Source organism: Saccopteryx leptura, chromosome 8, assembly GCF_036850995.1.
Source record: "Saccopteryx leptura isolate mSacLep1 chromosome 8, mSacLep1_pri_phased_curated, whole genome shotgun sequence".
Classification (NCBI taxonomy): Eukaryota; Metazoa; Chordata; class Mammalia; order Chiroptera; family Emballonuridae; genus Saccopteryx; species Saccopteryx leptura.
In genome coordinates, this window is record NC_089510.1 from 83590736 (window position 1) to 83615898 (window position 25163).

General features: G+C 40.6%; 1 protein-coding gene across 5 annotated transcripts in view; it reads right to left on the reverse strand.

The window, feature by feature from the left end:
• FNDC3B (fibronectin type III domain containing 3B) overlaps positions 1–25163 on the reverse strand; it is a 400148-nt gene that overhangs the window by 310917 nt on the left and 64068 nt on the right. For all 5 annotated transcript variants that reach the window (XM_066348038.1, XM_066348040.1, XM_066348039.1 and 2 more), the window contains exon 2: positions 6588–6726. In XM_066348038.1, coding sequence (XP_066204135.1) covers positions 6588–6698 — 111 coding nt within the window. In that variant the 5' untranslated portion in view covers positions 6699–6726. The remainder of the gene's footprint in view (positions 1–6587; positions 6727–25163) is intronic.

Genomic DNA, 25163 nt, shown 5'->3' on the forward strand with positions numbered 1-25163 from the left:
CAGCAGAAGCACCGTTGATAGAAAAGACATGCCAATGACGAGCACCATCTGAACGTAGAAAGTTTTAACATGTCTAATGTGCTGTCTGGAAATGCGTACTCAAAAGAAAGCTCCAGGAAAACTCTGGCTGTGTATTCTGTAGAGGAAACAGAGGCTTTCAGAAAGAAGGAACAAAAGGAAGGAAAAACCTCACTCTCAAAAAAATGACAAGCTGATCAACAGGAATAGGCAAAATCAAGAGAATGGCCATGCTGCGGCAACTGTAACCTCCTGTCTTCTGGAGCAAGCCTGTTAACATGCAATCCTGAGATGGCAGGAGAGACAGCTTCCTGTTTACACTGAAGGAGATCTACTTCCTGAAGAAGAAGCAACTAATTCTGCAAGCTTAAAAGAAAAAGACATAAGAAATATGACAAACAAAACATATGCTAGGCCAGGGGTCCTCTAAGATTCCCTAAATGCTAGTCAGGAGCAAAAGGCAACTAATTCTGTCCCCACTCCACCGACCCCTAATGAATACACACATACATGACAAGAGTCACTAAGGATATAAGAATATAAAGTGGCGTATACCACCCTCATAAAGGTTGTGTCACAGATTAAATTAGCAAATTAGGAAACTATGTTAACACTTCTGTACCTAATGATTTCCTTATTTAACTGGTGGCTGCAAGAATTCTCCTTCAGAGATTATTAAAACCAATAGAAAAACTTGGAAATCTGACTGATGTTTTTACTCTTTCATGTTCAAAATTAGCTGCTACATTTTTAAATCTCTAAAATGTGCTAAAATTCCATACAAAGATAGATTAATTAACATACCACTAGGTTCCAAAACTGCTAACATAGGCACCAATATTCTGATTACTGAAGGGCACACACTGTAATTTATATTGCCACACAAAATAATTCAAGTCAAAACCAGATTTTTATAACTCAAAACTAATATACAGCTAGCATAAGAGAAGCAAATGCTATTCTGCTATGTTATCTTTTCAAAGTAGAAGAAACTGTAGTGAGAAGCAGAAGTGTTTTATTTAGAAAACAACAGTTCTAAATAAAATTGTTACAATTTGACTCCTATCTAAGAGAAATGAAAACATGCACACAATGTCCACAGCAGCATTAACAGCCAGAGAGTGAAACAACTCAAATGTCCACCCCCTGATAAATAAGTAACATCCATGCAATGGATCTATACAAGTCTCAGACTGCATCCATCCAGTGGAGTGCAATAGCAACAAATAAAGTGGCAACAAATAAGTATGAGGTACAGATACATGCCACGATTTCCTTTCACTGCATGATTTCATTTATATAAAATGTCCAGAGTGACCAAATGATCTATAGATACAGACATCTACTGATAACAGACAGAAAGTATTAGTGGTTGCCTGGGAATCGGGAGCAGGAGGGAATGGAAAGTGGCTGCTACAAGGTTTCTTTTTAGGTTGATTAAAATGTTCTAAAATTAATTGTAGTCATGGTTGCACAATTCTGAGACTAGAGCAAATTCCACTGAATTGTACACTTTACCTAAGTGAATTACACGGCATGTGGGTATATTTCAATAAAACAGTTAAGTAAAGCTGTTAAGTTGCTTCTATCCATATTGCATTTGTTTTTTGCTCATTCTTTTATTGGTAAAATTTTTTTAAATCTTCATACATAATGAGGATGGCTTTGCATTTTAAGCAAAAAAAAGCATCCTTTTCCTGCTACCTATATCAAATGACAAACCAAGGATTCAACTTAACATGACGTCGGATAATAAAAATTAACAGTCTCTTATTTAGAGAGTCAGAACAGAGCAGAGAAGCCTGCCAAGAACTCGTACTAACTAAATCAGGGCAGCAGCTCAGACAGAAACCAGGGGAGCAGCTGTGGGAACTCAAGAGTGTCTCCTGACTGTGGTGGTTATTCTGCATATATAGAAACGTTCAGAATGTCTTCTGCATAACTGCAAAGCATAAATGCTGTAACCACATACAAGGTAGGCTTCACCATACATGTGCCTCACAGACATGCAGAGAGCACTGCAGCCAGCGGGCAGCTCTTTACAACAGGATACTTTGAGAGGTGGCTCAAGTGCTGCAGACCTTACAATGTCATCCCCAAGGGTCTGTCCGACAATGCCTGCAACACTCATCACTGAAGTCATAACCCTGTTCCTCCAAAAGTTCCCTGTTAAGATGAAAAGGTGTGGCCTCAGGGGACACTAGTTCAGTAATTATCTCTGATGCGCCCCGGGTCCTAACCCTTCAACACAGATGCCCTGCGTGCCCGCCACACAGGCTCTTAGCAGCAGGCCACAAGTACCAACAGGCGCCTCAGGCCAGCACACCAAACTCAGGCAGGTTGCAACTCCCGGACCCTTGGCTCCTCACCTTTGGTCCTTGCCCTTTTTGGTGACCCCTATCCCTCTTCTCTTTCCCTATCTCCTGCCTGGCATTTCTCCATCACTGAGTTTGCGTGCTCCTTGGGTCAGCGTTCCCCTTCTGCCTTCGCACAGGCTCTTATTTAGAGAGTCAGAACAGAGCAGAGAAGCACAGGTTCCACGCACAGGCCTGGAGGACTCTGCCACACTTAGTGAGGCCCGAGGGAAATGCCAGGACCCAAAGGGAAGAGCAGAGGCTCGAGGAAACAAAGGAGAAGCAGGCTGGGGACTCTGGGGGCAGAAGGAGCCAGAACACCGTCAGACACACAGGCCGCTGTCCAGGCGGAGCCCCGGCACCAACAGAGGCAACGTCAAGGCACGATACACCGGGAGCTGGTCCTGCTGAGAGGAATCTCACAGACACACTCTGCCCGCTTAACAATTAGGACTACGGAAAATCTAGGGCCCACATGACCTATACATTTTAATGCTTTTGGCACAAACATATTTACTAATTAGAAGAAAAGTTTCTTCTGATGAGATATTTTACAGTTAGTGTACCCCCAGTTTCAGAAAGATTGATATATGACTTTATAAAACAGATAAATTTTCCCTTTATCTTTACAGAAAAATTCCCAGATGAATTAAAAATGTGATTTTATAAACCCAATTATGAAGTAGCTTCTAATTCGATATGAGGCAGACACAGAGTAGGGATGCCATGGCTTTCTGAGCAAGCCTCGTCTTGAAACATTTCTAGGTGCAAAGAGTTTACCTCTGAAGAGAAAACTAAATAATTCTAGAACTAAGGGCTGTGTATGCTGATTCATAATCCATAAAAGGCTGTTCTGTGCAAACTGAATTACAGAAATGAGGACAAAATCATCAAAACACTAAAATGCTACACAAGACCAGGATGGGCCCCAGGGCTCTTAGGTGTGCACACAAACAGGGCCCCAGTGACCACATCTGGGAGGCGGAAGGTGCCTTCCAAGTCTTTTTTACCTCTTCTCATTAGTGAAAAGAAGGGAGACCAAACCCTGCACGCTGAGAGCCCACGTGGCACTCGGAGACCTTCCCATGAGTGGCCGGAGCACAGCAGTGGAGGGACAGTGAAGAGAAAGGGAGGGAGCCTACGTGGCACTCGGAGACCTTCCCATGAGTGGCCGGAGCACAGCAGTGGAGGGACAGTGAAGAGAAAGGCAGGGAGCCTACGTGGCACTCGGAGACCTTCCCATGAGTGGCCGGAGCACAGCAGTAGAGGGACAGTGAAGAGAAAGGCAGGGAACACACACACGTGGCTGACAGGCTCTGGGGGCACCTGGATTTTAGTCCAGGTGTGAAGGACAGCCTGGGGTAGGGCAGGGACTCGACACATAGGTGTTTAGAAGATCACTCAAAAGACAGCTGTGAGGCATACCCTGAGACCAGTGTGAAGGACCGTCCTATCCCGGGAGAGATGTTGACCTGGAGTCCAGCAGTCGTAATAGAGTAGACATGGCAAAGTGCCATTTCAGAAAGTGATCCCCACCCAGATAAAGCAGCAGAATGATAGAAAAAGGTAAGAAAACACAAATAAGGACTCAGAGTTGAAAAGCAGGAGTGTCCTGCCGGGTAGCTCACTAGGTTAGAGCGTTATCAAGGTTGTAGGTTTGATCCCTGGTCAGGGCACATATAAGAATTGACCAATGAGTACATAAGTAACAAGAAATCGATGTTTCTCTGTGCATGCGTGTGTGTGTGTGTGTGTGTGTGTGTGTCCCTCCTTCCTCTCTCTCTAATCAATCAATCAATGAAACTTTTTTTAAAAATGAAAGAAAGAAAAGTAGCAAAGGTAAGGAAGCAAAGGCTCTATCTGGAGAAGTCCTGTCACAAAGGGGGGTTGAGATAGAAGATGGTGACTGGGTATGGAGTCAAGGGAAGGGTTTTTGTGTGTGGGGAGAGGTATAGCTGTTTATGAGTTTAAAATAAAAGATATGGCCCTGGCCGGTTGGCTCAGCGGTAGAGCGTCGGCCTAGCGTGCGGAGGACCCGGGTTCGATTCCTGGCCAGGGCACACAGGAGAAGCGCCCATTTGCTTCTCCACCCCTCCACCGCTCCTTCCTCTCTGTCTCTCTCTTCCCCTCCCGCAGCCAAGGCTCCATTGAAGCAAAGATGGCCCGGGCCCTGGGGATGGCTCTGTGGCCTCTGCCCCAGGCGCTAGAGTGGCTCTGGTCGCAACATGGCGACACCCAGGATGGGCAGAGCATCGCCCCATGGTGGGCGTGCAGGGTGGATCCCGGTCGGGCGCCTGCGGGAGTCTGTCTGACTGTCTCTCCCTGTTTCCAGCTTCAGAAAAATGCAAAAAAAAAAAAAAAAAAATTAAAGATACTACAGTACATTGGTGAAAATGATCTAGCAGAGAGTGAGAGACTGAGGAGTCAGGAAGGGAGGTATCTGCATCACTGGTTAGAAGGGATGAAATGTATTCAACTGACTGATGTTCACTGAGTACTCATTAGATGTTCCTTCTTCTTCTTTTTTTTTTTTTTTTTTTTTTTGTATTTTTCTGAAGCTGGAAACGGGGAGAGACAGTCAGACAGACTCCCGCAGGCGCCCGACCGGGATCCACCCGGCACGCCCACCAGGGGCGATGCTCTGCCCACCAGGGGGCGATGCTCTGCCCCTCCGGGGCGTCACTCTGCCGCAACCAGAGCCACTCTAGCACCTGGGGCAGAGGCCAAGGAGCCATCCCCAGCGCCCAGGCCATCTTTGCTCCAATGGAGCCTCGGCTGCGGGAGGGGAAGAGAGAGACAGAGAGGAAGGAGGGAGGGGGTGGAGAAGCAAATGGGCGCTTCTCCTATGTGCCCTGGCCGGGAATTGAATCTGGGTCCCCCGCACGCCAGGCCGACGCTCTACTGCTGAGCCAACCGGCCAGGGCCGATGTTCCTTATTCTTAAGAGGTTCACAGTCTAATGCAGGAGAAAGAAATATAAACAAATTATTAAGCAGCAAAATAAGATTCAATAGAAACCTTTACAAAGTATTAAAGTACTATGATAGATTTGGATAGCATGTACTGGTGTCAAAAATGGCTGATTAACTTATTTGAATTAATAGATTTGGGGTAATTATTTTTAAGCACTTCTTACTACTTTTCATTAAAAAAAAAAGACTTGTGGCCCTGGCCGGTTGGCTCAGCGGTAGAGCGTCGGCCTGGCATGCGGGGGACCCAGGTTCGATTCCCGGCCAGGGCACATAGGAGAGGCGCCCATTTGTTTCTCCACCCCCCCTCCTTCCTCTCTGTCTCTCTCTTCCCCTCCCACAGCCAAGGCTCCATTGGAGCGAGGATGGCCCGGGCGCTGGGGATGGCTCCTTGGCCTCTGCCCCAGGCGCTGGAGTGGCTCTGGTCTCGGCAGAGCGACGCCCCGGAGGGGCAGAGCATCGCCCCTGGTGGGCGTGCCCGGTGGATCCCGGTCAGGCGCCTGCGGGAGTCTGTCTGACTGTCTCTCCCCGTTTCCAGCTTCAGAAAAATACAAAAAAAAAAAAAAAGACTTGTACTGTTATACTTTTAAAGAACTGAACAAAGACAAAATGATGTTTTAATTAGTATAAGACTAAGTAAACCCAGTTTTTGTAGTCAATAACAGAAAACCACTTAATGTTATTAGAATAGTCCAGTCTCTAATGTTTTCTAAAGTTTTACTTACCGTTTAATTTTTTTCTCTAAACGCTACATGAATGAGTTCAGAAATAACTGGTGTCTTCTGTGATAAGTAGCAGCAGGCTCTACCTGCGGAAGGACTGCTCCCGGAGCCAGGGGGGCTCCCAGGGGCCTGCACCTCTCGTCAAGGTCAGTCACCCTGTGTGAGGTCACAACCTTCTCCACCCTCCAAGTCCTGCTCTCGCCAACCAGGGAAGCCAGTCCAGTACAAGATATGAGTAACATTTTATTCCAAAGACTTGTGCATATTTTCAAAATGATTCATTTCAAAAAGCAGACATTTTTTGATGCTTCAAGAATACTAATTGGATGAGGTAAGATTTGCTATTATCAAAAGCCACAATTTCTCATATTTTAAAAAGTCACATATACTAATTCTACAATAAACGCTTACCTCTGAAACTACTAATGTTCAGACTCACAGATCTTTCTATCTTAAAAAACAATTACTGGGTTAATGTTTTCCCCTTAGATAATTTGACATAAATTTCCCTCTTACAACACCGACCTGCTGAGCTGCGTCTCCATTCACCAAGTGAGGCATCATGGCTACTTCTCCATTCAGCAATGGTGGCAATTCCAGAGGGATTTGGTCGGTCATCATCATTGTGACATACATTCATGGAGAACTTCACTCAATTGGCACCCTGCAAAAGAACCACCATTTTTTAAAAAGCAATCAGGACCACAGAAAATCACTTGTAACATAAGTATTCTATCTTGAGGTCAGCCGAAACTCAGATTATTCTATCATCAAGTACAGTATTCCTATGTCAGGCCCAGGGAGGGTTAAAGTAGATGGGAGAGCCTGAACTAGGAGACCATGGATGAGTCCAGGCAGCCATGTGAATGCAACCTCCCATACCTCGACTCCGTCCTTTATTTATAAGTTTTAACAACATATGAAGACTAGTAACTACCCTACCCCAGGGATCCTTCCCAGGATAGAATGACAATGTTTTTTGTGGGGTTTTTTTGAATGACAATGTTTTGAGAAGGCAAAATGTCAAACAAAAACTGGTGCTATTCTTATCTGTAAGTTAACCACAAAAAGTAAGATCAATTGACCTACAAGGGCAGCTTTTCCCTTTTATTCAGATCAAAATATTGTATATAAGCAGTTGATCCAAGCAAAGAACCAAAAGTTAGCTACCTGTACTGTAACTGTCATGATTTCTGATCTTGACATTAATTTGGTAGTTAATCATTTTTCTATCTCTCTCCCATCACTTCCTTGAATTGAATTTAACTTGTTGTATGTTGACATTGTTATCACTTGTATACATTTCGAGCTTTCCTGTGTCTCCGAGTACCCGTGGAACCTTGTGCAGAACTGAGCCAAAAGGCAGATTCCATTATTTCAACCGAATAAATGATTTCCATAAAATATTACAAACAATACAAATCCCACTTTATTTTCATAATGGCACTTGCCACCAATATCTAGCTTTTCAATATAATAGCAGGAATAAATTCCTATTTTAAATTATAAATTATTCTTTAGGAATATTTACATATCCTTAACTTATGGCTAAAATTTATGGCACTAAAAGTTTTAACAGCATAGACAAAAAATAATAAACCAATAAACACATGCACACTTTTTTAAGTTAATTCAAAAACCTACTGTTATATAGTTCAGTTAGATGTTTTATTATTCATAATGAAGTCCCACAAAATTTTAAATCCCATGGTCAGTTAACCCTTCAATATTCAATATCCAAATCAGGCCAAACAGTGGGGCTAGCCCTTTAATAACTATCTCAGATTTGTCCTAAAAGCAGGTGTGATAGAAAAACAGTATTTCCCCTCATTTTTAACCACCTCCACTCTGAACATTAATTATACCTTCCCCTCATCCCAGTGAAAAGAAACTCCTTCCCTTAAAGTATCAAATGATACATAAAAGCCATTCAATAGGTTGTAAACTTTTTTATTTTAAATAGGTAAAATTTTATACTATTCATTATTAACCCCATTTAGAGAAACTAATTATTTTAAGTACCAAAGAGTGAAGTCTTGTCCCAACTAGAGAAGCACATTCTATAATAACAGGTCTTATAATTCAGCGTTAATAGTACCATCATGCTGTTTTATGAGGCAATTACTGAGTTCCTAAGCAAATAAAATTACAAAGCCCAAATCCCAATAGTTTATCCTGATGTAGGAAACAGATCCTACCACAATAAAATTAACTAAGACAATTCCACTGATACTGTCATGACATCACTGTTTGATCTGAGGAGGTGGAACGATCGAGTCCTCATGTCCATGTGCATCTCAGTTCTGGCATATTTTACCTACTGGTACACAGGAAAGAATGGCTGCTTTTCCTCAGATTGATGATATTACACAGGCCTATTTCTTAAGTGCAATGTTTTATTTAATATTTCTTCAAAACTGCAGGCTGTATAAACAGGGCAGCAGTTTATATCAGCGGTCTGAGGATGAAGCACGCAGGGGTGAAAAACCACTCCCTGCTCACCTTCCACGTTTTCCTCACTCTTCCCTGAGGAAGGTCCCAAGGCATTTGCTGGTGAGATGAGGGCGCAGGGTACGGCTCTGTCTCCTCTCCCTTCTCCTCCGCTGAAGCTGTGAGTGCCAAGGCCCTCATCCACATGGGATGATCCTGGTCACAGAGAGGCATAAGCATGGAACCCGCTCCCTCCTTTCTCACCCAAGCAAGCAGCAGGAGGCAACTGACTTCACAGGCCGCCCTTAGGTCCTCCCAGCCTCTGGGGCTTTCCATTAGGGCCCAGGACAGAAAATATGATACAAATTTAGACGCTGGGTGGGTGTGGTGGGATGGAGGTCCTTAGAACCTGCTTTGAGATGATGCTATTTATGCTCCAAACGGTACAACCAAGCTAACTGACGTTTTCAACATTGGAATTGAGAGTCAAATTAAATTAACAATGCTTTTTGTTTCCATCTCTCACTGTTTCTTGGGGAGGGACCACAGGTACTGGGTAGGAAGAGATAACTTTGACCTGAAGTAAAATTCAAGCATTCCTAGTCCTCTGTCCCTAATACCAAAGAATGCCTCAACACCGACAGTGAGTCCAGCACTGACAAATTCAATTTAGGAAAACTCCTGGTTGGCGATGGGACGTGAATAGCAAGTCCTATTTACAAGATGTAGCAATCCAGCCTCCCTAGGTAGCAACCTTAAGCAGAAGTGTCAAGTACAGGTTGGGAGTTCAACTTCAGGTTCTGCAAGTCAGGACAGGGTATAGGCCAGCAGGCCCCCTCTGTCTCACAGATACTAGATGGGAGAGGACGGAGACCCACATAAAGATGCAAACAACCCCCTGGAAACCGAGTGCACTGGCCCTGAGAGGAACTGGATGTGCTCTGGGAAACTGCACAGGCAACTCTGAGTCGCGCTGCTCTGCCATAAAGAGAATGATGCCTGGACCCTTTATTTTTCTATACAGTCTACCTCGTGGATGCACAGAGATTATTGCAGACTACTGTACAATAGGAAGGGAAAACAGGGAAATCAGACATATTTTGAAAAAGTCTACTTTATGTAATGGGAACTTACAAACATCACATACTTCTAATGTCTCAACTCAACCACTCACAACTATACTGTAAGCTATGGAGAAAATGAAGTGAACACAAGCCACCATAGCCCATACCATGAGTCTCACTTCTATTTTTATTTTTTAATTTTTCCATTCATTTGAGGGGCGGGGAGAAAGAGAGAAGCATCAGCTCATCCCAATTAGCTCTCCCACGTAGTTATGCACTCACTGGTTGTTTCTCATATGTACCCAGACCAGGGGATTGAGCTCGCAACCGCGGCTCACCAGCACAAGCTCTATGCACTGGGCCATCTGGCCAGGACTGAGTATCACTTTTTTTTCTTTACAGAAAGTAGAGAGAGAAAGAAAGGAGAGAGAGAAAGAAAAAGAGCAAGGGTGGGGGGTAGCAGGAAGTATCAACTTGTAATGATCACTTGTTGACTGTGCCTTGACCAGGCAAGCCCTGGGTTCTGAACCGGCACCTCGGCCTTTCCAGGTCAATGCTTTATTCACTGCGCCACCACAGGTCAGGCTGAGTCTCACTTCTTATACCCAAATGTGTTGATCCTCTTTTTCCTAGGCCACCAGAGGGCTAAAATTCAAGGCCGTTTCCTAAGCCCTAAGAGTCTCACCAAAGGTAAACCAGACTTTATTCTAATTGGAATACATAGTAAGAGATTCATTAGATGGGGTGGTTAACACAGCCAACAATGTTTGAATACCATTCTATATCCTTGGCACATATAGTATATGGGATACTTTCATTTACCTGGAATGCAAGGAACACATAGAAAAAGCAATAAATTATCTCTAGGCAAGATAATGCCCAGCTATTAACAAGACACTGCCTGCCAGTCTACCCTTAAATGATCACGGAACAGAAACAATTTAGTGTTATGGACTACAGAAAGGACGGGGGGAAAGGCAGAAAGTATTACAAAAGAATAAAAACCAAAGATGTGAAACACAAAACTTAAGATCCATAGCAGTACCTTTTTGATTATTCCCTAATGATGAGGGAAGAAAAAGTAATCAGTTTTCCAAATACAAACAGAAAGTCAAAGATTCAAGTTGTAAATTGGGAAAAACCACTTGTCCCTCACACTGACAATAAGAAAAGCTCAGGCTGGACCAGGAGACTTAGGAAGGGTTACTATGCATCATTCAATGGTGATAGCTACCCCGAAAAGTGAGCCTCCTCTGTTTGCCTGGGAACCCTGACAAAAGCTACAGGTGTGCCCCAACCCCACTGCTCTGAGGAGACCTAGACAATGTGACATGTCTGAAAAAGCTGACAAACTTTTAAAACAAAATTTAAAGGTAAAGCAACAAATCTGAAAGGTCTGCTATCCAAATACTTAACTCTAAGGACCAAACTTACTTCCTTGTAATGGTGTGGATGGAAACTACATATTTCTTACTTAAACATTTTAGGGTGGAGGGTCACTGTTTACAACAATACAGTACTGTGTCTGGCCCTAACATGAGGTACTGGAAGATGCTCAAGCATGCTGACCTTACATATCCAGAGAAAGTCACCTCTAACTTGAGTTGTTATGTTTAATTTCTATGTTTTTTGTTCTCACTTCCTTATTAAGCAGTAGTACAAACCACGCCCCCTCAAATCTGAGGGCCATATTCTAAATTTCCTGTCTGACGCCTTCCTTGGGCTGGGAAACCAGACTGTTAGTTCTATTCACACTGAGAAAGGATCAGTCTCTTACAGGGTCCCAGAAGTTCCCCTGTGCCTTGCACCATTGTCCTTGACCACTTGCTGATTATCAGCTGTAAGGGAAACTGAATAGAGATGCATGATCTCTGGATAACGGATCTATAACTGTTTTTCATTCAGTCGGGAAGTCTCAGAAGAAACCACCCTCATAAAACACTTTCCTGGTCCGGGTGCCTTCTCCCTTGGACAGATGTGTATCTGAGCTGACCAAATCTACCCCAGAACCCATGCATCCTATTCTAGGCTGTACACATCCACACTGTCCCCTCATATGCAACGGAGTTCTTACAATGAATGAATTCATTCTTTAAACCACTGCACTTTACAAATAAAGAATGTGCTACAAAATTAATCAGAATATGAAACACATTATTTCTATTACAATGCCTTTTTCTAATCCTCTGAATACTATCTTTTATCACACAAAGCTCAAAGATTTTGATACTATTCTTTATTTTGTTCTTACCCATCCTTCCATTTCAAAGAACTTGGTAACAACCACAGGCCCTCACAACCTCCTCCTCTAACCACACATCCGAACACTAAAACCACAACTGCTTCATTCCCAGCCAGTTCTGTTCTTTTGACTGACAGGGGAAGGAAGCCACGTGAGCACTATGGGTAACTTCCCTCCCTCCTATGAGAGAGCAAGTCACTTGTTACCTTCATCCCCTGTGAGCATCACTTGTTACCTTCATTAGACTCAGGATAGCTAAATGAAGTCCCTCACCAACGGCAGGGCAGGGACTGGGGCTCTGAGACTCAACATGAACAAACCCTCACTGTCAGTGCAACATTTAATTCCATCAAATATGCCCCCAAAGCTTTAAGAACAACTTACCTTAAAAGAATATTACAAAGGGTCTCAGATTTTTTTACGTTACTCTAAGTAAGTGGCTTATAACTTTTTCCTCTTATTTTTCTTCCCCCCACTCCAAGTCTCAAAAGGTTTTCCATGAAACCTTTTGGCCCAAGCCAAACTGGCCAAGTTCTTAAAAATCCTGATTCTCAGGAAAAAACCACAGATCCATTTTCAAAGGCCAGAGAAAGCAATTATATACTATGTAGAATTTCTAACTTGAAAAAACCAAAGGCCTAACACTACTGGAAGGGTTTCAAGTCTACGAAACTGACCTTCAAACTAGTAACAAAACGTCCTGGTCCTCATTCCATGGGCCTATGACCCAAATTCCCTTACATTAATTTAAGAGAAGTACAGCATACAAATTAGTTTCAGATGACAAGAGAAAAAGAAAAGTAACAAGACAAAAAGTAACAACATATCACAATCAGAACCAAATGAGCTGAACCAAATGAGCTGGCCCAGCTGGCGAAAAGGACAGGGGGACCTGCTCAGTTAAATCCCAGTGAGCACTGAGACACGGGTTCCCAAGTCACTTCACCTACCCCCTAAAGTGGCTTTCAGCTGACTTCTAGACGACCACAGGGAAGTGTTTAAAAAGTAGTTGTGGTAAGGGAACCAATAAGAAGACAAAATGATGGCTAGAGCAAGGGGTTACTCGATCTGCTGAAGGCCCACGGCCAAGGCACAGATGAGAAAGCAATCAATGAACAACTAAGGTGTTGCAACGAAAAACTGATGCTTCTCATCTCTCTCCCTTCCTGTCTGTCTGTCCCTATCTGTCTTTCTCTCCCTGTCAAAAAATTTTTTTAATCTAATAAATATTAATAAATAAATCAGATTTTCAGAATTCATACCACCAAAGTTAACTGTAATTCCATAAAGCTTGTATCTTTTCCAATAAAATACAAATTAACCAATCACTTTCACATAATCTAAACATTTTGCTTGCTACATGTTTGTTCAGTAGCCTAAAAAATGTATTGTCACAGGCACATTAGTAAAATTGCAGCTGGATTCATACTTCAAGAAAATTTCTTTCTCTATTTAAAATACCAACTGATTTCTAATAATGAAAATATATTATGGGCTAGGTTTCAGAAGATTGTCACCAACATACCAGAGAAATGTTCTGGTCATTTGTATATAGTAATGAGAAAATAAACTTTTTTCCTGGTTCAATAAGACAAGAAAAACACCACCAACAGTCAAAATGACAATGTGATAAACTTCTTGAGTCACAGAAAACAGGGGTTTGTTTTGCTGTGTTGTATTTGGGAGCAAAGGAGTTAAAAGGTTACCAAGAAATTGCTGTATTCCTTTTTTTCCCAATTGATTTTAATTTATTGTGTTTATACAGATTCTAGGGTCACCCAGAATGCATCCCCCCATATTCCCCTCAACATCTCCCTTGCCCCCCTCCCGATAGTGCCCTCCCCCCTTCCCTTCAGGTTTACCCCATCCTATATCATCCCCTCTCCGGTCTGTCCTCTTTCCCTCTGGGCCCTTTGATCCCTCCTCTGTCTCAATTCCATTCCTCAGTTCATATTGCTTACTGGATTCCTCAAATGAGTGAGGTCATATGATATTTTTCTTTCTCTGCCTGGCTCATTTCACTTAACATAACAGTTTTCATGTCCATCCATGTTGTCGCAAAAGGTAAGATTTCCTTCTTTTTCATGGCCCCATAGTATTCCAGTGTGTGTGTGTGTGTGTGTGTGTGTGTGTGTGTGTGTGTGTGTGTGTGTGTGCGCGCGCGTGCCACTGCTTTTTAATCCACTCCTCCACTGCTGTTTCCAGATCTTCGCTATTGTGAACAATGCTGCCATAAACATGGGGGTGCATTTCTTCTTTTGAAACAGTGCTATGGTGTTCTTGGGGTATATTCCTAAAAGTGGGATAGCTGGGTCAAAAAGCAGTTTCATTTTTAATTTGTTGAGGAATCTCCATACTGTTTTCCACAGTAGCTGCACCAGTCTGCATTCCCACCAGCAGTGCAGGAGGGTTCCCTTTTCTCCACACCCTCGCCAGCACTTATTCTGTGTTGATTTGTTGATGAGCACCATTCTGACTGGTGGGAGATGATATCTCACTGTGGTTTTAATTTGCATTTCTCTAATGATTAGTGATGTTAAACATTTTTTCATCTGTCTATTGGTTGTATTCCTTTTAAAAACAATATAACTACCAGATAGCTAATGCTTTATGAGTGATAATAAGTTTCTAAATGGCTTCCAATATAAAACTTAAACCTAATAAAACTTAATTTATTATGGCAAACATTTGTGCTGCTGACTTACATTTGTTTGTGTCATGGCTGTTGTAAAGAAAAATACAGAAAAGTCAAAATTTTACAGAGAATCATATAGCATAAAAAGAAAGAACCTGCTTTCAAGAACCTCCCCTCTCAAAGGTGGCCTGTATGCTTTTATGTCATCAGTCACAAGGACTGACAACTTCCTTATGTGTCATTTTCATTTCTAAGTTTTATTATGCAAAAGTTAGACAAAGAGGGAGGGAAAGAGAGAGCGCAATATGAAATGAGGGTAAGAAGATGACAACAAGAAAAAATTATACAAGTTAGTTGTATACATTCCTACAACTAAGAGGAGGTCTACGTATCACTTATTTATTTATTTATTTATTTATTTATTTATTTTAATTTTAGAGAGAGAGAAGGGAGAGACAGAAACAGCGATTTGTTGGTCCACTTATTTATGAATCATTGGTTGATTCTTGTATGTGCCCTGACCTGGTATTGAACCTGCAACCTTGGAGTATCAGGACAATACTCTAACCAACTGAGCTACCCAACCAAGGCCCATTCACTGTACTATTTTATTATCCTCATCAGAATATCCTCCCTGCTTCATGCTGATTTTGAAAGGTAAACCCCTTGACTGATAGTCCAAGATCCAGAAACTCAACAGTTGTCATTTCTAGCCTTCTGAGTAAAACTAAAAATAGCTTTCTCAAAATAACTGTGGAAACTCCAACTATATCAGTAGAAAAATAAATTAAGATAAAACAGAAACACTGTGCATCTTCTTTCCCTCTGAAACTGAGAAAAATCTGCTCATCCATCAACACACATCTGTCACTTCCTTGCTACTGTAAGAGTTTTTCTTCCCTTCCCAGTAACACCAAACCTATGCCGGTGGTCCTGGCTCTGCCCACGTGGAACTAGCACGTAGCCGTTTATGAACCCGATGTGCGGCACTGCCACTAGACTGGGAAAGCTGAGGTGGCTTCCACGTTTCCCCTTCGCCCCCACCTCCCCACACACTCTGGGTAACCATGAGGACAGACACTTGGTACAAACACTAGCCTCTGCTATTTCGAAAATCAAGTAAGTGAAAAAAAAAAAAAAAAAAAAGGATATGGAGAGGGAATAAGAATTTTTATTAGAATTTTTCATAGCCCCTGTGCTAAAAACAGCTCAAAGGACATAAGTGTGTTAAAATGTTTGTTTGTTTGTTTTTACTCACGGCTTTGCCAATAATTAGCCCTGAACTTGAGCCATTAATTTCTTCTTTTATAAAATCACAAAATTATAGATTTGCCTTTAAGGTTCCTTTCTGTAGCTAACAGACTATTTCAAACACCATTGCCTACGGTACTTACTATACACAGTGCTTACTATATACAGATTAAACTAAAACTTAAATTATTTTTAAAAATGTTTACACCGACTCTAAAAATGTTTGTTACTTTCTCTTACTTGTATGAACATAACCTGAGCCTTCTGCATAAGAGAGAGGAAAAATCTAAGTAAAACGTTGAAAAAAGAATATATTGAGCAAATAACGCTGGTAATCATCGTGTTCGTGCCAATGAAATCTAATTTTACAGCTGAGTTCTATACAACTGGAAGGCTCTTGCCATGGCTTGCCACTTGAATGAAAACCAGAGTGGTGATAGCTGTTTGTGCAGAATAACTCTTGAGACATGAGCAGTACCTAGAGGTATGCACCCAGCAGGTCGGTTGAGGCACAAACAGTCTGGAATTTGTCTTCTTGTCTGATATGGGTTCATTTGTGAAGTTAAATCACAGTTGTCTGAAAAAAGTTCTTAACCTTAAAAACATTCTTGCTTTTTGCATCCAATTAAAACACAGGAGGTTCAGGTGGCAATGTTTAAATCCACAGAGAAATCTTGTGAAATTGAGTTTTTTAAATTAAAAACACCAGTCTGGATTAAAATAAATAAAGGCAAATGGTTCGAGTAACAAATAAAAACAGAATTGTCCACTGTGCTCTGAGAGCAAAAAGGAATGCTACATAATCTAATATATAAGGTCCTGCCTTCAAGAACCCATAGGTGTTTTATTCAATTAGAGTTGACATATACTATTATATTGTTTCAGGTGTACAGCATAGTGATTACACATTTATATCCTGTACAAAGTAATCACCCGATGAGTCTAATACCCATCTGGCACCCTACATAGTTACTGAAATGTTAGTGACTATGTCTGAACTCAAAACTACCATATTAGGAAGGCACTATTTTGGGGGCAGGGTCTATATATCTAAGAGTTATATATAAACATTATATATAATCTGAGGCTGTGTTCATAATTTTCCATATATATACAGAGATCACTTCCACAGCCTCATAACATCCCCCAAATCTTTAAGGAAACATAAAAACTGAAGGGAAAAAAATTACGTCACTGTATATACACAATATTTGGACCTTAGACCTATACCCACACATAAATAACATTCAGTTTTGCAAATACTATTAACTAAAAGGGAAAGGGGGCCCATCTACAAAAAAAGTTTACCAACCAAAAAGTTCATTTGCTTTTTCATTGTTTTTAAATGGCGTTTAAGAAATTTGCAGACATGATTAGACATTTTTATTACATCTAGACTCTGGGTACACTCAGCACAATAATCTCACACCCCTCACTGACACCCAATGATGAAAGTCTAGCATCTACAAGGAAACATTCCAAAGCCATGAGCCCTACTTTCACACATATCCAAGCTAACTTTGCCACATACTTTATCTACAGCTATAACTGAAAATATGCATTTCAGTAAAGTTTGGAATTGTATAGGTGTTTCTTTATATCCTTTTCTATAGTATGTTGAAGAAAAAGTCTAGACAACTGTAGTCTGGGAATAAAAAAATCACTTCTAAGCCTCTGCCAAGTCTAGGACTTCCCAACTCCCTACCAATCTACCTCCATGCTACTAGGGGAGCTGGAAAGAGATGAGAAAGGATGTCAGAAGACATGCTCTCCTTCCTAGCACCAGCCCTCCATCAGTCCACCTGCCTGGAGCACTCTGACAGGTCCCACTGCTTGTCAGGGCTGTGGTTCAAGGCACCGCTGCACGGCTCTCTGTGCCTTAGTTTCCTCATCTGTAAGTAAGACTTCTTTAACGTGACTTCTAGATTCCCCTTCCATACAATCTGAAATGTATTTTGTTACTCTGTTTTCAGAGATCTATTATAAATTAAATTCCTATATGTGCAAGCACTTGGGTATGTAACAGCCATACATAACAAACACCCTTCAGTGGAAGAAAAGTGTGTGTGGCAAGCAGCATACAACTGACTGCCCCTGGGAAGGTCTGAGGAAGAACTCCGAAGCTGCTCCTGCATCTGGCAAACAGAGGCGCAGTGGAAGCACCTGGACATTCAGAATTACCTTCCTCCACGACATTCGTGTGAAGTAGACAGTGTACCCTTTCACAGCCCAGCCATAGCAAGTAAAGCTGAGAGAGGTTAAGGAATGTGGCCAAGGAGTCTCCCACAGAAAGTGATGGTAAGAAGTCAAGGCTCTTAGTGAACTAGTTGTAAAATCTTTACATCTAGCAATGAAACACAGAAGCAGAAGAGCTGATGAAAACTCATAGGTCAGTGAGTTTTTAAAAATTAAAGAAGCACATGGAACAAAATTCAAAAAATAACTTTCAAAGACACCCAATGAAAGCACATTTCCCTTCTACCCAGTCTCCAGTGCCCCATACAAAGGCAAGAGCTGTGAAGTTTTGGTGTATCCTTACCACAATACAGAATTAATGATTTTTAAAACTTTTTAAAATAACTTAGGAATATTATCATGTATATCACATAATCCAGAGTTAAACGTTAGGGAGAGAAATAAACAAAAACACATTAAAACAACTAAAATTATATTCCTCCATGGCGATTTTTATGAGATGTACCATGATTAAACACAAAAGCAAAATTACTTCAAAAAAGAGGGCTGCTTAGCAAGTTATATATGAGACTGCTAGAACAAGGTCTTTGGTTTTACAAAGAGTTTCAAGATTCTACTTTTTTCAACACCTCAAAAACAGTACTTAGCTGAAAGGTACTTTCAAAAATAGCACCAAACAAAAAGACCTGACAAAGATAATCTTGCCTTGTTTTTAACAAATATTTACTGAGCATCCACCATGTGCCAGACACTACAGTACAATTCTAGGATTCCAGAAAAAAGACATGAGGTTAAACAGCATTGTAAAATGTATCCTCAATAACTAAAACAGAATCCATGTTGGACACTTCTGAAAAAAACACAGAAAGTCAGCGGACCCCCATGCTCTGTGAAACCCTTCAGCTGAGAGAAGTCCCAACGTCTAAATTTGGATTCCCAGCTGTGGCTTGCTTTCTAGTCTCACGTGTTCCAGAAGATAAATTCTCTTCCCATCGTACCTCCAGCCTCAGCCTATTTCTGATTAGCCAGGAGGATGCTAGAAATGTTTCTTTAACCAGCTCGTGTAAACTTCAATCATATATTTTACAAACTCAGTTTTGCTTAATTGAATAAATAGTATAAAACAACTCATTATAAAGAGAACAATCGTACCCTTAAGCATCATCGATGCTTTATCCAATTTATACTAAAATATGTACATATTTCTGACATGTCGTTACTAATTTTAGGTCTTATTTCAAATTCTTTTTTAAAATCTGATTTTTTTTCCTACACCCTTCTAAGGGGGTGAGGTCAATGGGAATAGTATATGATACATTTACATTCATTTTATAAGCATGTTTCTTAAAACAAGTTATTTCTTGAAGAATCATGACAACTGATGACATTCTCATAAGCAGCTCTGTATTTCACTTAACGTGACCGAACACAGCAAATACCAGGTGTTCCTTAGAGCTTCTAAGGTACTGAAACAGAAAAATCACATGAAGTAACAACCCTTATAAAGAAACAAATTAGCAGACGCAAAGACATAGCACAGAAGAGAATTCTATTTACTGTTTCAGATGAGCCTATTACTTCAGAAACTTAATGAGATATGTATGCAACCACATTACTAACTCAGACTAGCATTTTTGAAAACACAAAAAATGTGAATTCTTAATAAAAACACACACATTCTTCCTTTCAAGAAAAAGAAATTGTCATATAGCACAGGGCATTAAGAAGATTTGCTTTAATAGATAAAAATGATAATTGGTGTGTACACGGTTTATAGGCAAAGAGATAACCCTAAGTATGTGAGGCATGGAGCTTCCCTGTGTTCCAAGCACTCCCTACGACTACAGATAACATCATCACTGACACTAATATGAAGAGTTAAGAAAATGCAAGGAGGCTGCATTCATTTATTTAACGAATACTTATTTAGGTTCTACACTGTGCAGGGCACGCTTCTGTGCTGGAATCATACAATACTAAATTTAAGAAGTCTATTAACAAGCTTTAAAATCTTCCCAGAAAAATAATTTTAAATTTCAACTGCTACAAAATGTGTATTTTCCCATTTTCTTATGTATCCTTATGTGAAAGCACGAAAGCCACAAAAGCATCCTTCCATTACTGTTCCTGAAGAGCTCAGAGACAGGAGAACAAAACCACAACGAACATGTCAGGACTGTTGATATTTCTATACCCAAGGGTCCCCCACACCACACACTTGAGAATCACAGCACCACAAACCAAACAGCTTAGATGTAAAAACAGAAGGACATTTTAAATTCACTCTCTAGTAAACAGATTGTTTTCCTTACTTTTACATCAATTCACCTGATGTTGTCTGAACAGAGAACAAATTGATCCAAATGAAGAGCTATTTGAATTCCAGCACAGACTGCTCTCTCCAGGACTTTGTATTACACTCTATAAAGCACTCGGTGAAACAAATTCATCTGGTAAAATCTTGAGGGAAGTCAGGGCAGTAGGCTAGAGGGAAAAGAACTGGGAAGTTGAGTCGGCTACTCCCCTGCTGGGACTACCAGCAGACTCCAGTGCACAGAGGCAGGGCAGGGGCTGACCAGTACACCCAGGCCAGTAGATGGGAATGCCTGTCAATCTCTCCTGTAATCAAACTAATGCCCAGGATTCAAAGCAAACGATCAACCAAGGAAATAGAATCAAACAATTCTGTATTGCCATTTCTAAGAATCTTACCTGCTCCACTATCCAGACCGTCATTTACTGGTCAGTGAGCCCATCCTAAATACACAGATGGCTTACCCAGTACTATCTAGGGTCACTAATCTATTTTCTTTTACCACAGCCTATTAGTCTCTCATCAAAGAACCAAAAATAGTTTTCTGAGGCATAAGGAGAGCGCTTAAAAGGAGAACCTCAAGTATTATATATAGACAGAATAATTACTATGATGGTGAATTCCTTTCCTAGAGCAACGAATTAGCAAAATCAAAAGATGCCACAACTAACTGATTTACATTCAGCAAACACTGTTAGATAAGAGACTTCCTTTTCATTTTTAAAAATAGATTTAACAGGTCTGTTAATTTTCCACTGGCCTCTTATAAATAAATGAAACTCTACAACCTCTTTCTGTGCAAGGGTGTTCTGACCATTCGCTGCTAGCCTGACCCTGTGCAGAATGTGTACTCACATTGCCAAGAGGCGGCATTGTGTGCTGGTGGGAACCACTTCACACAGACCTCTGTTCAGCGTTCAGCGGAGGACTCCACAGCAGATCCTCACACAGGAAGCAGGCCTTGCGCGAGCATCTCGGGCTGCTCCAGAGAGAACTTTCCAAGGCAGTGGGGTGGGGGCTACTGTAAATGCTCCGTTGACAGGCCCCACAGCCTATTTCAGGGTCAACACAGCTAGTGTTGTCCACAACCACCCCATCCCCAGTTCTTCCCAAGGTAAAAGGGAAAACGGCCACCAACTCCATTTCATTTTTCTAGCTAATCTCTCAGGGCAGCACTGTTAAAAAACAAACAAACAAAAAATTACAAAGCCATGACACTGTTTTCTGAAATAAACTGAAAATATTTTAAATAAGCTATTGCCTTTCAAAGTCAAATAAAAGGTTCTAATAATGAATATGTGACTTAAAAAATCAAAACTTCAAAGATCCGTTCATTATCTTCACTGGAAACACTGTCCCTTAAATACTGACCATATTATTTAACTACAAAGAAAAGTAATTACTTTAACTTTACAAATAAAAAAGAGGTCATTGTCAGCGTCATATCAATATTGAATACTGAGGAAATAAAGATAACAGTGACACAGGCCCTGGCCGTTGGCTCAGCAGTAGAGCATCAGCCTGGCATGTGGAAGTCCTGGGTTCGATTCCCAGCCAGAGCACACAGGAGTAGTGACCATCTGCTTCTCCACCCTTCCCCCTCTCCTTTCTCTCCATCTCTCTCTTCCACTCATGCAGCCAAGGCTCCACTGGAGTAAAGTTGGCCCGGGCACTGAGGATGGCTCTATGGCCTCTGCCTCAGGCGCTAGAATGGCTCTGGCTGCAGCAGAGCAATGCGTCAAATGGACAGAGTGGTCAGGCACATGCAGGAGTCTGTCTGACTGTCTCCCCATTTCTAACTTTGGAAAAATACAAAAAAAAAAAAAAAAAAAAGGATAACAGTGACACACATGCCATCAAGTCAATCAACTGGTGGTTGAAAAATGCAATAAATAGGTTTTGTCAATTCAATACCAAACAACTAGTTTGACTTTCCTCCCTCCCTCCCCCAGATCATGTTAAAACAACACAACCTGTTTCTTCCAAAAATGTCATGAAATTCTCAACCCACAAAACGAGAGGTATCAGCTGCTTTCTACAATAATATTTCTAGGCCATTAAATAACTTAATGATATTAGGCAATGGTAACTCCTCTGGCTTACTTTTTCTCATTTCTCTGATTAGATTGGACTCCATGATCAAAGTCCCTGCCAGCTCTAATAATCAATTTGGGTATAGCAACAAAAAATATCACAACTAACACATAAATTCTGAAGGATTTATTGGAAGTCTAACATTTAAGGCCACCATCATAAAATAAAAGGTATCTGTACCCATTCCACCCATAAATAATACCACTTACTAGCTAGCTCCAGGAAGTTACTTCTACAATATAGAAAAACTTAACCAGAAATACCACAAGAAAGGCTCACAACACAGTGTTTAGTGAAATGTACTCAGAGTATATAATGCATATATAACTGTTTAAAAGACTATATTGAAATAGAACCAAAGTGTTAATAATGGTTCACCTATGGATTATGAAATGAATGAGTTATATTGTTTCCTCTCTGCACTTGGTATATATTTAAAGTATTTTACAATGACCATCTATAATTTTTATAATGACAAAAGTTAAATTTTAAAAAAAACATATAATTCAATTTACTTTGACTCATGATTATTTAAATTTTTATGATGAAATACTTTCAAACCATTGTACAACACAAAGACATACATAACATGGGTTTACTTAAAGTCTCAGAACTAGTTTCCACCATTCAACCCAGACTGTGGAATACAACAATAGAAGAACATCTGTGGTTAAGTAGTAATAGACTTGGTAACATTAAAAAAACAGCCCTCAGGCCATGCTTGCTGAGTAACCCCTTGATGAGGGATGCTCACCAGGACCAACCCAAACAGTTTATTTAAAAGGAAGGGGGGGAGACAGGTTCCCCAGACTTAAACTTGTTTTAAGATAACTTGCATTCCAAAAAACCCTCTTCCAACTGCCAAAATAAATCATACTTTCTTGGTGGAAAATTCCCTGTCAACCAAATGAGACTCAGTACAGATAAACTAATAATAGAAATCTGTTACTTACTTAGCTGTGCTAACTATGCTAGTCCCTAACTAGCACAAAGACCTTCAAAAAAAAAACACGCTGGCTATGAAAAGCACAGGGTGGGGCCAGGGGCTCCCTCAGGGTTGGCAGGCCTCCCTCCCTCTCCAGGGAAAGCAACTACCCACTCCTATCTTCACGCCTTCCTCCCCACACCTTCCTCCAACCACAACCTTCTTAAAAATATCTGTCCCTTATTTTTATTCCCACACCCCATATATTGTAATATGTAATACATGTTCACTCTAGGAAAAGCAAGAAGTTTCAATTATTCATAATCACATCACCCAGAAACATCCACTTAAAATGGTGACGTGTTTCATTGTTTTTCTAGCCATATGAAATCTAGAAAGTTAGAGGGCTACAGTTTACACAGTACAGATTTGCCTATATTTATTTTTGATATTTTATAACAATAGCACTGACAAATTTTAAAATTATAAGCAAGAACTTATTCTTAAGTCACATTTTCAGAGAGTATGGCAAAATCCACATTCCTTGACCTTAGTAGAAAGATAGGTGACCAGGAAAAATAGGATATTGAACCATCAAGCCCAATGTACATCAGGAGACATGATTCTTTCCTATATGATAGCAGGTTATAATGACATAATATCGACATAATACTCTTAGATTGTGTACAAGTATTTATATAGAATTACAAAATGAATGGTCCCTTCAAATTACTGTAAGTTCAATTCCTTGCTTCTAGGCTTATTATGTATATGTTCCTAAAAAACGTAAAGTTTTATTCTCTACCTCCTAAGAGCTATAGGATGTCATATGTTAACTGTTCATAACACTTTCTTCACAACTATAAACTTATCCTATCCTCTCAGCAGAAAGTATATAGCAGAGTCATGGCACTTTGCCACAAAACACTTAACCCCTGAGCATTCAGCCACATTGCTGCCAGTAGAACTATTAACAGAACCAAACTGGCAAGTATATGATGTGACTTAAATTATCTCAGTATAAAGCACGAAGATATACATCACAGCATTAAAGTGTAGAATGTCGGAAGCTATCTCACCCATTCAATGGAAGACTATGCAGCCAATTTTAAATGCTGTAGAAATCAATCTGCTAACAAAGGAAGATGATCACAACACACTTTCTAGGGCAATGACAACAGAGAATAACAGGTTAACAAATAGAAGGTCTATGCTGTAGTCTTATTTGTGTTTATTTTTCACACAGAACAAAATAGAATAGACATCAAAGTGCCAAGAGTGATTCTGGTGAGGTAGGTAGAATGAATAATTTTTTATCAACACATTCTGATTTTTTCATGATGCCCTTTGTTGGAGGAAAATACATATATAGAACACAGAGCATCTTAAGAGCAACTTCATCATGTTTGTCAAATAATCTAACTGAAAAGTGAGAAACAATGACAATCCTATTACACAAAACACACCTTTATGACTTCCTGATACAACTCCCTGATTGTGACATCCCCACCCCCTGCAGAGCTCACAGGTGTGGTTTCCTCTTCATAGGAGGCACAGCTGGCCTTAACCAGGAGAGATGGTGAAGACTACGAACCTCCACCTCCTGGCAGCTATTTTCAGTTTCAAAATAATATCATAGACTCCTAAAAATCTAAAAAGGAACCTTGAACAGTTCAGTTATGACTCAGACTTGTACAATATCTAAACATCCCCAATAGACGAGAGGCTCCAAAATATCACAACCCAGCATTTCTTAATTATACTATATCCTTCAGTTAGTTATCTCAGGATTTCCTCTTTCAGTAAAAATACATTTATTTAGAATAACAGGATGATATGAATAAATATGGTCAGAATTAGACATAACTGCATCTGAGTCAGTGAAAAATGTAAATTGTTGAATATTTTTAAAGCATAGCTATTCAAAGGATTCTTCCTTTGATAAAGTCT